The sequence below is a fragment of the Pteronotus mesoamericanus genome, unplaced genomic scaffold (genome assembly GCF_021234165.1).
Source record: "Pteronotus mesoamericanus isolate MK-2021 breed Mesoamerican mustached bat unplaced genomic scaffold, CSHL_Meso_final contig_163, whole genome shotgun sequence".
Taxonomy (NCBI): domain Eukaryota; kingdom Metazoa; phylum Chordata; class Mammalia; order Chiroptera; family Mormoopidae; genus Pteronotus; species Pteronotus mesoamericanus.
Genome location: NW_026555064.1, coordinates 381,970 through 394,446, shown reverse-complemented (window position 1 = coordinate 394,446; position 12,477 = coordinate 381,970). Strand labels below are relative to the sequence as shown.

Sequence of the window (12,477 nt, the reverse complement as noted above, 5' to 3'; positions counted from 1 at the left end):
AATGGCCCCAAAGTTCAAGAGTAGTAAGACTGGCAATTTGGGTACAACAAACAGAAGCCATAAAGTGCTTCTTTTAAGTGAAAAGCTGAAAATTATTGGACAAATAAGGAAAGAAAAAAATTATATGCTGAGGTTGCCAGATCTACAATAAGCACAAATCTTCTATCCATGAAATTGCCTAATTTAGTCATTAAACTTTACCATAGGTATGTATGAATAGGAAAAAAACATAGTATTTATAAGATTTGGTACTACCCACAGTTTCAGACATCCACAGGGGTCTTGGAATTTATATGTACCTAGCAGATAAGAGGAAACTACTGTATACAATAAAGAAAAAAATTTCCCGGAAAAAGTGTATAAGAATATATATTCTTCTGATTATCATAATTTATAATAGCATCCATTTTCAAATACTAAATTGAAATAACTTTAGCATACAATTATGTGATTTGAATTTAAACAACTATTTATACATACACTATCATCTATCTGCAAATAGTAAAGTTAAGACTACACCAGGTCAGACTTTGTATCATATTTCACACTTCTGTAACCCCAAGGAGAAATCCATGTTTCATTCATGGTAAGTGTTCAATAAAGCTTTGATGAATTGATGAATATTTGTAGCTTAGAGCCATGCACCTAAATTTAACTCTGTATAAACATAGGATTGTGAATATGTAAACTCTCCAAGGTAATCCAGATGGCAAATAAAATCTAAACCAGAAATTACTGAAAGGCTAGATGGCCAAGATTCTATTCATACACTAGTCCATGTAAACTGAAAACTGTCAATATATTTTGAGTGTATCAGGCATTTGATCAAGTAGCCAAGAGGATAATACATAGACATGTTTATGTTGGTTACCTCTGGTATCTTCCCAAACAAAAAGGTCTATCTGAGGGTTTAACCTCTCAATTGCAGTATTTAGACGACTTGAGATATGCATATGGTGGGCAAGAAAAAGTATTTCATCCCACAAATGCTTTTATAAAGATCATCTTCCCATAAACAAGTATTAATAATTGCAATTCAAAGAAATCTTTTACCTCCTATGTATTTATGCTACTATGAACAAAAATTATACAGTGTTTACTACTGTGTCCCAAAGTGATTTTTACTTTACAGTCATTTAATTCTTGAAATAATACCATGAGCATCATAACACCATCTTCATTTCACAGATCAGAAAAGTGAAATGTAAAGGGTGACCAACAGCCACTAGTTACTACATGAACTGTCCAGTATTAGAACCCATGCTCATCAAACTCCAAAGCCCAAGTTTTCCATAGATGCACTACTCTGCCTCCCTGAAATCTTAAAATATAATTTTTGAAGCCAACCCCAATTTTCAATGTACCGATGCCCCCTCCCAGAGTAAGAAGAAACATCATAGCAACAATGGCAACACATGGTATCCTGAGTCCTGTATTCAAAATCTAATTCCATCACTGCATGACATAAGGCGAGTTATCTTAAAACACTAGGCTACAGGTGCCATTCAATACAGAAATATGATATATTATAGGATACTTGTTTACGGAGCCTATAGTGGTGTGCATGAAGCCACATTCCACCTCTGAGCTCCATTATGTAGACTGCAGGTCTGTTCTTACCATTAACATTTTAATCCTGGGACACACTGGAAGTATATTCTTTAATCATTATCTTCCTTCAATATTTTAACCCTTGGTCACTAGTTCACCCAGCAAACTGCTCACAAATCTTTTTTCCCATAGAAACATAAAGAAACACAAGGCCCCTGATTTAGGTCATTACTTCCGTTACCGATTCCAGATGGCAAATCCCAATTATTCCTCCCGGGATAGCCGCCTGCAATCGACACTTCACCCAGGACCGGATATATACTATTTCTTCTCCTGGGGCTAAAAAATATATATATAAAAGAAAAAGTTTCCCTTGTCCTTCGGTTTCAAAAAGAAGGAGACAGAAAAGGGAAGCCTGTTTCACCAGATTTTGTTCTTACTCACTAACAAGAGAACAAGTAGGCACTTTTCCTCCTCAAAAAGCTGATACTTTGCTAAAAAATGTTTTCTTCAAAGAAACTATAATAAATAGTACATATAGTATATATATTTAATGTACTAGACTTCTTACTTAGAAAACCAGGCTGGAGTTCCGAGAAGCTTAGTCAACCTTATGATCACTAAAAGATGTCAAGCTTTTGACCTTAGGGCTTTTCGACAAGTATGGGATTGAAAAACATCAAGTTACTTATGTACCTTCTCAAAGCATATTTGTTTTCTCAGAGGCATTCACACATCATTTACATACATAATGTACACTGTAAACCACTTTCCTGCATCGCCTGCATTTGAAAGGATGTTCTTCACACGCCATGGGCTCATAATCATGAATTCACTGAATACTCAGAGAGCAAACCGAAAGTGTGAAACAATTTAACATGTACCACACAAAATGCGGGAGCCTGTGCCAAGAAGCAACACCAATGACTGAATTCTACTCAGATTCAGCTCAGCCCCTGCCTTCGTCAACACGGAAAGCCTGCTGTCGCAGTCACATACTTGGGGGACACACCAGCAGCGCTGCCCCTACACTACTTTGCATTTTCATTGATCCATGCCTAAGGGGGCATTTCATCGGTCGCTCTCCCCACTCTGACAATACAGTATGTGGCTTCTCAAGTGTAAGAACACTGAAGTCAAGATGTATTCTCAGTAAAGAAAATCAGAGGATGGATGCCCATCACACAAATACCATCGCTTGAATTGCCACGCTTAACACATTTGTACTGGCTGGAGAGCCAGCACAGAGGATGCAAAAACAGAAAGGCCTCTGGCATACAGAACCTGGATTCAAGTTCTCACCACTTACCAACTGTGAGAACAGCCCAGCCGAGAACCTTCCCCCGTCTCAGTGTCCCCTTCTGTCCAAAAGGAGTAACAATAATGTTAACTGATGGGGTGTTTAATGTAAGACATGAACTCTGTTGTTTTGACAGGAGTCATGAAGGCTTGGATGTGAGATACATAGGGTCCAAGAATTTGCTTTCCTGAAAGTTCTCCATTGGCTGTTTTCTAGGAACACATGAGGGTCTTCCTGTGGCATTGTAAACATCTTACTTCCATGAGATAAGGCATTCTTAATAACACAATAACTTAAGTACGAAGCACAAAATACCATAAACCCTCATACATAGGCATTCGTGCCGAAAATGACCAAGGCAGAGAGAGCTGGAGCTCCATCCTCTCAGGACAGTCAGTCCACTGAACTGATGCCAAGGCAGTTCCCAATGCTGTACAAGTGCCAAAATTCCCCTAATAAACACTTCAAGTCCACTCATGGCCAAAGAAGCGAGCTCAAAAGACGGTAATATTAGCAACGGGGCCAGGGGCCACTTGAGGTGCCCCTGTGGTGCAGAACCCATGTGCTGACAGCTTAACGCAGATAAGAAATACGAGGAATGAAGAAACTACTCCACCCTCTTGCCCCTCCACCTCTGCCTACCCCATCGCACAAATTCAATGTAATCAATAGGAAGTTCAACAGCACAGAAGATATCAAATGCTGATATAAATACCTGGCTTGTGTCTCCATCTCTGTAAAGACTCCCCCAATTTGTACAACAGTGCACTGTATTAAAAACTGTTGAAATGATTTTTTTAAGCATTGAAAGTGAATGCTTTGAGTAGGATACTAATACATAATATTGGATGGAGGGGAAATCATGTTTTGGAAGCACTTCTGACCTACTTATTGCAAGGTTTCAACTTTTTAGAACTATTATCATTCAAGGAAGTTGGCTTGTTTTGCAAACAGTCTATAGCAAATGTTTGCCTTAAACTATAAATGTAAATTACAGAAGAGCTGAGTAAGACAATCTCCTCAGTTCACTTTCTGGATTTCAATTACCACCTAATTTACAATACTTCTTAATACAAATATATAGTTGAGCTCTTCAGAGCAGCTTGACAGGATTAGCACACGTTTTGCAAGGAGCTGACAGAACAAGCACCGCATCCGCCCCCCCACATGTCTTTCCATCTAATAGTCAATATCCCATTTCCAAGGCTGACAATGGCAAGAACTAAATAAACAAGCACGGGATTCCCTCCTCCCACTTTCTGGGGAAGAACACATTTTATGGGATTCATTCCATAGCTTTGAGGCTCTAAGATTTTGTTTTAAATGTTCTTCCCCAGCATTAGTATTCAGTAGATAACTAGAGGAAACACACCACTAAAACCGCATTGCTAAATCCCTCTCCGGTCTCCAGGACTGGGGAGAGGATTCCCCACGACTTAATTTAGGAAGGATAAGTCCACGATTAATTCCAGGTCTTGGAATGTGAAAAAGCTGTAAGAGGCCTCGAAAATTTCCCCAGTAGAGGAAATCCTCCATCGCCAGGAATCTTGCCAGACACCTGAGCCCCGGCCTAGGCCAGGCCTAGCTTGGGCTCTAGCTGCTGCAGGGGGCTTTCCTACAGTTCAGGGGAGCCGCACTGCTCCCTTCCCCCACCTCCCCAGACACCAGATGGTCCCAGCAGGATGTGCAAGGCCTCATTTTAAATGGATTATTTGCCTCCATCTTTTCTAAGCATTGTTAGAAAAGCTTAGGGAGGAACCCAGGTTTAAGGAGTCTAAGGCAAAGCTAGAAATACATTACAGGTAATATTCGAAAAAGAAAAAATAATAATACCAGTAAATCACTAGCACTTAATACTTTCTACATGAGTTCTTAAAAAAATTTTAGGGTTTATTTCTTACCACTGAACTCACTGGTGGAGAGGCCTAAGGGATTACTGACATGACTAACAGTCTTAAGGTTTACAAAGAATATGGTGACAGCGACAAGGCCAGTGAGCCTAAATTTTAAAACAGGGAAAGTTGCTACAATGTACAAAAATAAGACTCATACATATACAACGGCGGGAAGACAGCATGGTTTCTGTGGAAGAAATTCTGTAATGGCATATATTAGACTTTCATAGAAAAGTGAGCCATCACGAGGGCCGGAGGAAAAGCTGTGAAATTATATATTAACTTTCTCAAAAGGTCTTCATTAGCCTCTTACACACTTCTAACTTTTAACCGTGGGCTAAGGAAGCCTAAACAGAGAAGGGAGAAATCCCTTCTCTGGAATCCCTTCTCTGAGGTAGTTCATGTAATAATTCATGGAATTATTAGTCCAAGGGACTGTATTTAAGAAAAAATAATCTTACTCTTACCTAACAACAGTAACCACGATTGGTAGACCGAAAATGGATGTGGGTCCCCATGACAAAGGCTAAAGAATCGCTACTGGCAAATAAAGAGCAGAACTCAAGTATACGTAACATAATGCCTTAGCCATGCCTCTTGCAAAAACTGTGTTTTGCCCGCTTCTGAACTGGCCACAAAGCAGGAGGAGAAAAAAAAATTCAAGATCTGAGAAATGAAAACTAAAACAGAAGTGACCGGTTAACAAAAGCAGCTCTGTGAAATGCATTTTTAACATGAGAGTTTGGCAACCTAGAGTGGTGCCAACCAAGAAATATGTTTAGGTATTTAATATTATGGTGAAATAAAGTAGACATGGCGTTGCACATCAAATCTAAAGTGCTGCATCTGAGGGGCTGCCCGTGAAGCTAGAAAGTACAACGTTGAGGACTGAAAGAATGGTAAAATCTTACTAAGAAATTATAAACTTATGAAAATTATCCCAAGAATTAGTATACTAGGAAACTAGGGCACTGGTTATAAAGCAAAGCAGAAAGAAGAACCCTTTAGAATGCCAAAAGCCTATTTCTATATAAACAGGCTTGTATATGCTACTGTAAGGCAAATTTAACCTTGCAAGTCACTGACCTTTAATCATGCTTGGATTTTTTCCAAGAAAAAGAGTCAATTACTCAGAAGATTCAAGGTAAAAAGTCTCAGAGTGCTAACACTTGCCTAAGAAGAAAAGGTTACCTTTCCGGACAAATATTTTCCGTATCAGTTTCTACCCATCATTCAAAATAGTAATTTCTTCAATCTCCTTTACTGGCTATTATATTTTCAACTGTCTGAGCTTTCCTGATATCCCCTGATGGACATAAAGAGAAAAGAAAGGAGAAAGCGAGGGTGGGGGGGGGGGATGGAGAAGAGGCAAAAGATGTAAGGAGGAAGGGAGGGAGGGTAGTAGTGAATCCTGACTTGGTTTATCAGGTCTCTGCTCTTCCAGGTAATCTCCAGACAAATCGGAGAGATTAATTTAAACATTGAATTTGCCCAGGCTCTTCACATATATAATACTCAGATTAGCACCTATTGGAAGAGTTCAACCGTGAAACAGGACACCTTAGTGTCTGTTCTGGAATGACTTCCTGCAGTGTCAGCTTCCCAATGTCCCTCAGGACCCTTCTGAACTAGAGAAAGGGAAATCTGATTGCAAATTCAGGTGACCACGTACTGCACTGAAGAAAGTCAGACATTCCCTTGAATTATCTGCACCTTTGTGTCTATTTATACAGAGATTAGTTACCTATATTCTGTCCTAATGGATTTGGGTATATAAATATATCTGAAGCTGTGCTGCACTAAGTGCCTGCTTTCACTGATACCAAAAAGGTCTTTCTAAATCAATATGCAATTAAATTAATACAAGGCTTCCTTTTGGACCTCTAGTTTCGTGAACTTGAAATCAGAGTTCTGATAGGTATACAAATTATCTTGTTTCACAAATATATTAAGTATGGCACAATGTTTAGCAAGTTATCATTATGAATATTCCTCCTTGGGTCACATTTAATCTTGGTTAAAACAGAAGTTTGTAAGTAAGGGGTGAAGATCAATATTAATAATCTATAGATACTGAGAAGGTACTGAGAACATACTAAATACGTAACAGTAGGAATCCATCCCTGTGATAAATATTAAAAATCAGGTATGACCTTTTTCCTCAAGGACTTTATATTCTAATTGGGTTTGGAAAAGATTAAACTATTTTTTTAGCCATTCCACTCACATCAGACATAAAAGTAACTGCATTTCTCTTAGTCTAGACTCCACGTAAACCTGGATGAATTTCTATTATTTGTGTTATATTTCAAAGAGGCCCTCTGAAAGGCTAAGACTGCAGTCATCATTTAATACCAGCCAGGCTTTGCAGCCAGGAGACTTGTAACCAAGTTATGGGTAATCTTAACAAACACATTTAGCCTCACCGAACATCTGTTTTCCAATCTGCGCAATGGGACAGTCAACAAATTCCACTGTGTTGTGTTGAGCTGAAATAATGTACTCAAAAGTGCTCTGAAACCATAAAGCTACCTGACATCAAGGTGCTGTGTGGTCTGAGGAATATTAGGACGCCTGTTAGAAAAGTTCAAAAGAACACCTCATTGCAGGGCTATGCCCTCCACTCTGCATTTTGGAAAGGGCAGATCCAAGGCGCCCCGGAGTCTGGAGAGCACCCTCACTCTTGCTTTTGGATGGCCATCCTTCACATACCTGTCCCCATCTTTCTTATTTGAGTGACCCTTTTTCGACTCTTGTTTGAGATTTCAATGTACTATTTATTTTCCTGTTATTACAGCCTTTGTTTTTATATGGTGCCAAAAGAGAGGCACTAAGATTTTTCCATTCTTTAGCCAAGATGGTAAATTAAAGCCATTCATTTCACTAAATTAAAAAGCACAGTTGATAATTTAAAAAGTGATCTCAGATTTTGGGCAAACTTCTCAGCCTTCCAAATGGGCCATTCTTATTTCACTTTCACTACATACTCACACATACCCACACAAGTATGCCTCTTGTACTCAAAGATAGGGAAGAAATAAGATTAGAGTAATAATCCTTTCCAAGTTGTTTTTGTTGTTTTAACTTCAACAATTATGTTCCAACCTGTATGAAAAGAAAAACAAAAGTAAATGCTACTAAAGGTTCTTTTTCCTTGCCCTAGATGCTTATTTGCTGAGGAAAATAAACATTCCTGCTTGAGGTGTTTCAATCCGTATGGCGCAACTGCTGAAGTTTTAAAATTGAGAGCCTTCATAAATAGAGAAGAAAACACTTAAGCTCAAAAAATCTTCTTTTGGACAATTTCTAACTTAAGCCTGAAACAACCCAGCTGCTGGAAATGTATTAGCTAATTTGTGACACTTCTTATAATGTATTCATATTTCAAATTAATGATGTTTAAAAGGCAGACACTTTTACTTTAATTTGTATAGAAAGTTGCATTTATTTTCCTGAAATTGGACCAAGGTATACATGTCCTGTGTTTCTCAGGTTGATAGCTGGTTGAATCTTTCACACAACAGAGAAAAATAGTTTCTTAGACAATCCTTAGACACAAAATACTTCCTTTCCACCTCACCTAAAACAGTAAAGCACACAATTTGCATCCAGTTGCAGATACTATTCAAAACAAATTTCTCAATAAAAAGTATGTTAAAGGAGTTGTACTGAATTCTGTTTGCCCAGCCCCTAGTTACCCCTGGCAGAACTCTGTCCTGCCCTCCAAACCGCCAGGGAAGGCCCAGAAAAGTCTCGGTGGGACAGACTGAGTGTTAAAGGTCAAAGGAGAAAATGTATAAGCCAAAACTGAATTAAACCAGAATTTTTTTGTCCCAGACTGACAAGTTCCTTCTAAACTACTCTGAGTTTTAAGTATCTGCAGTAAGAGAAGGATCTGATAACACGGACACAACACACACACCCTCCTTGTCAAAACAATGTGTCATCAAAGGTAGAAATGAACAAGGGACTTTCCAGCATTTTCCTTCATTTGTGTACATCTCTCCTTCCTTCAGGCCCAAGAGAGGCTGAATAAGGTTTACCTAGCTATGGAAGTAAAAGACCTCGCAGTCACAGGCTGATGAACCCCGCGCACAATCCGCAGATGCAGGGATGCAAACTTCTGGTCCTGCGCCCACTCCCCCTTCAAAGCTCACACCTCTTGAGATGGGACAGAACGAGCCTTCAGCTTAGGAAAAAACTCTACTGTAAATAGACTGTAAAGTCCGTCCCAACAACCGCTGTAACCTTCCTTCAGAAGTCAGCCGCGAGTCCACACTAAATCCGGGTCACCTCAACTGCACTCGAGCAGAGTGAAGGGTCCGGGAGCCCCGGGAGCCCCGCGGAAGCCGCTGCGGGGGCGGGCGTCCCGGGGCGCGGCGCTCACGTGGTCTCCGGCCGCGGCACGTGCAGCCAGACCTGCGGCTGCGGGAGGGAAGCGCCGCCCCGCCCCGCGGGAGAGACCGGACCCGCAGAGGCACGGGACGCGCGGAGGGGAGGGGAAGGTCCCCGGGAGCTCGGGGGCGGCGAGGAGAGGCTGAGCCTCGGGCAGTGCCGCTCCACTGCAGTTCCCGGGGGTGTACGCAGGAAGGAAGGCATAAGTTTGAATGGGGTGGCAACTTGGTTTGGGGGTTTTTTTTAAAGATTTTAAATGGGCACATGCATTTAAATTCCATCTAGCGTGAGAGCTTCCAAGGCCGTCACAACCCCTTTCTCGCTTGGACCCCATACTTGAAATCCCGGGCAAAAGAAGGAGCAAATAAGTCCCGAGGTAGCAATTCCATCCCCACCCACCTTTTAGGGAACAAAGAGGAGGTGTTGTCCCCTCCAGGCACAAAGCCGGTTGAGTGTTGGTATTTAAAACCTACGGCTGCCAGCTGTGTTTATGGCTCGTTTCGTTTCGCTGGGGGAGGGGAGGGGAATCAGAACTCTATGTAGGACGTTTTTTTCCAAAACTGGGAGACGGGAGCTTGGCATTGGATGCCACTAGCACAGAACTCCAGTCTACTCGGGCCGGGCCGCGGCGGCTGCCGCTTGGGGGTGGGGAGGGAAGGAAAGAGGGGAAGGGAAGGAGGGGCGGCGGAGGGGCCGGCCAGGGAGGGAAGGAAACAGGTGAGCTCCCACCGCCGCCCGTCCACAGCCGAGCGCCGCGGCCCCCGGCGCGCCGCCGTCCCAGCCTGGAGTGGCACTTACCGGCTTTACACGGGTCCTTGTAATCTATCATCTCCGCTTTATCCTCTTCGTTTCCCTCAAAAGTGTAATCATAATCGAAGCCAGCGCAGACCCGCAGTTCCCCGTAGACAATAATCCCCAAGGCCACCAGCCACGCGAGCATCCTCGGGGAAAGCGTTTCCAACCCCATCCTCCTGCCCTGGAGGAAAAGGAGGGGGCCGGACCGCGAGGTGAGGTCCTCGGTGATGTGCGGGGCGAGGGGGACCGGTGCTCTTCTCCCCGCAGGGAGGCTGCTCGGCGGGACCGGGGTGTTCAGGTGTCCGGAGACATGCGGGTGCCGTTGGGACAGTACAGGGGGCAAGGACTGCCTGTTACCCCCAGTTGCAGAGAGAAGTTGGAGAGGGGCCCGCGGGTGGGTGGAGGGCAGGTAAGGAGCTCGGCTCCGGAGGCGGGGAGGGGCAGCTGCGGGCAAACTCGCCTCTAACGGAGCGGTCGCTCGCACCCTGCCAGATCGTCCTTCTGGCGGCCGAACTCCCCACGGCCGCCGCCGGGCGAGCGGCGCCCCACGGGCTCAGCTGCCACCGGAGCTCGGGCTCCCGTGCCGCGCCCACGCCGCTGCCAGGACCCGGCGGCCGAGCGCGAGCCGCCGCCGCCTGCGCCCGCCGCCGCCGCTCCGGGAAGATGAATCCGGTCTGCACATCAGCACATCTGAACTGAAAGGGGAGACCGAGGAAGGGGGTGGGGGACAGGCATGTCTACGCCTCGAGACCTTAAAAGCCTGCAGAAGCCAGCAAAGCAACTGAGTGCAAGGAGAGCAAAAGTGTGAGGACAGGGGGATGCAACGTTTGCCTCCCCCCACCACCCCACCCAGACAGTCTTTTTACCCTCTTCCTAACTTGAAAAAAAAAAAAAAATCTTCGCTGCATCTAACCCAATCACTTGCATCCTGCTTACTTATTCATACAATCAGGGTCAGGATCCGGGCCACAGCCTCCTCTCTGACTTCTTTTGATAGCCTTATACAAACAAACAGGCACGAGCGCGCTGACAATTCCATTTCTATTTTACTGAAGATAAAAATGAATATATTACGCATCTGCGTTCTCGAAGAGCAATTAATAGATGATGTATGTGTCAGTCTTGAGTGTCAGACCGGGGGTGGCTCGAGGGATCACGATAACTCAGCTGCAATGTCTACTTCCCCTCCCCCCCCTAATAAACAGCCAGTGTGTTTCTTTCCTTCGCTGCCGGTTAACCAAAGTACAACCCAGGAACGGAGAAAAAAGTGTCGGAGCCTCTGAGACTTAGGTAAAGAAATAGTTTATAAGGCCTTGAAAATTCCCCTAACAAAAAACTTTTGCGAAGGACTAAGATCCTCAAAACTGCAATTAAAAAAAAACAACAAAAAACCAAAAACCCAAAGTCGAGTTACAGATTGCAGCAGCAGGAAACGTTAAGACCTTTCTGATGGGCTGGCGCTAAGGCTCACGTGGGCGCAGGAAGGGAAGTTGGAGGGAATTCTCGGGAAGCAAATTTTCTATGACAGTTCTGGCGCCCATGCCCGGAGTTGCTCAGTATCCTTGGGCTTCAGTTGTTTTACTTCGGAGGAGAGTGTGTAAAACCTGGCAGCAGGATCAGCGAGGTAAACCGCATGTCAGCCTCGCAGACACAAGGCAAACACAGGCTGTGGGAAATTGGGAAGGGGAAAAAAAAAAAATCAGAGGAAATCTCTGCAAACCCCTGGTGTGAGCATTGCCCACATCTGCAAGTCGTTTCCCAAATAGGTGAGAGGACGTCTCCCCCAAATTTCCAAGGGTGACGGGAGTCTTCCCCTTTCCAACTAAACCTTGAACTGTCACTTCAGTAGGGACTTGTAAATCTTCTGTTGCCTTTACATGTTTATTTAACATTTAAATTTCCCCCTTTTCCCAAGTTATCATCAACATACAGTCTCATCTCCGGGAAGATATGAAGGTAACCGCACACACTACACACCTTTGACAAGTAAACCAGGTCTTTGATTAGGGGATTTGACCAGCTTTTATGTTTGCTGAAGAAAAATTAGAGGCTAATTTTGAAGAAGTATCAACTATTTCCAACTTAAACTAAAAGTCAAAGGATGAAAGAACTAGGTAGACCTGACTGGCAAACCCGCGGCTTTCTCGCTCATGCAGTCTCCCTTCTGCAGCTATCACCAAGCTTTGAACCCTCAGCTCACAGGGCAGAGAGCAGGTTCAATAAGCTGGTAGAGATATTTGGTTTTGAAAACTCTTGCTGAGTCATTCTCAAATTCTTTTACCCATCAAAAAAAAGATGTTTGCATAATTAATAATGGTATTGCTCCAGTGCAGGGCTAAACAAGAATGTATTCTGCTTAGCCCATCTGAAAGCCTAGAAAATTTGATGCTCCTTCAGAGATCCTTGCTCTTGAGCTGCTGACAGTGTCCCAACTCCCTACTCCCAGACCTTTAAAATATCCCTTGTTAACGTAAATGTCAGAAAACATCTTGTTAGACTATTCGATCATATGTAAATTTGCAAGAGTTTGTACCTGGAGTT

At 43.2% G+C, this 12,477-nt stretch overlaps 1 protein-coding gene across 1 annotated transcript in view; it reads right to left on the bottom strand.

Annotated features, from left to right (window-relative positions):
- The window catches only part of TLL1 (tolloid like 1), a 150,993-nt gene extending 140,615 nt beyond the window's left edge, over positions 1–10,378 (bottom strand). The window contains exon 1 of the mRNA XM_054562215.1: positions 9,940–10,378. Within this exon, the coding sequence (XP_054418190.1) occupies positions 9,940–10,108 (169 nt within the window). The 5' untranslated portion in view covers positions 10,109–10,378. The remainder of the gene's footprint in view (positions 1–9,939) is intronic.
- Between the last annotated feature and the right edge of the window lie 2,099 nt (positions 10,379–12,477).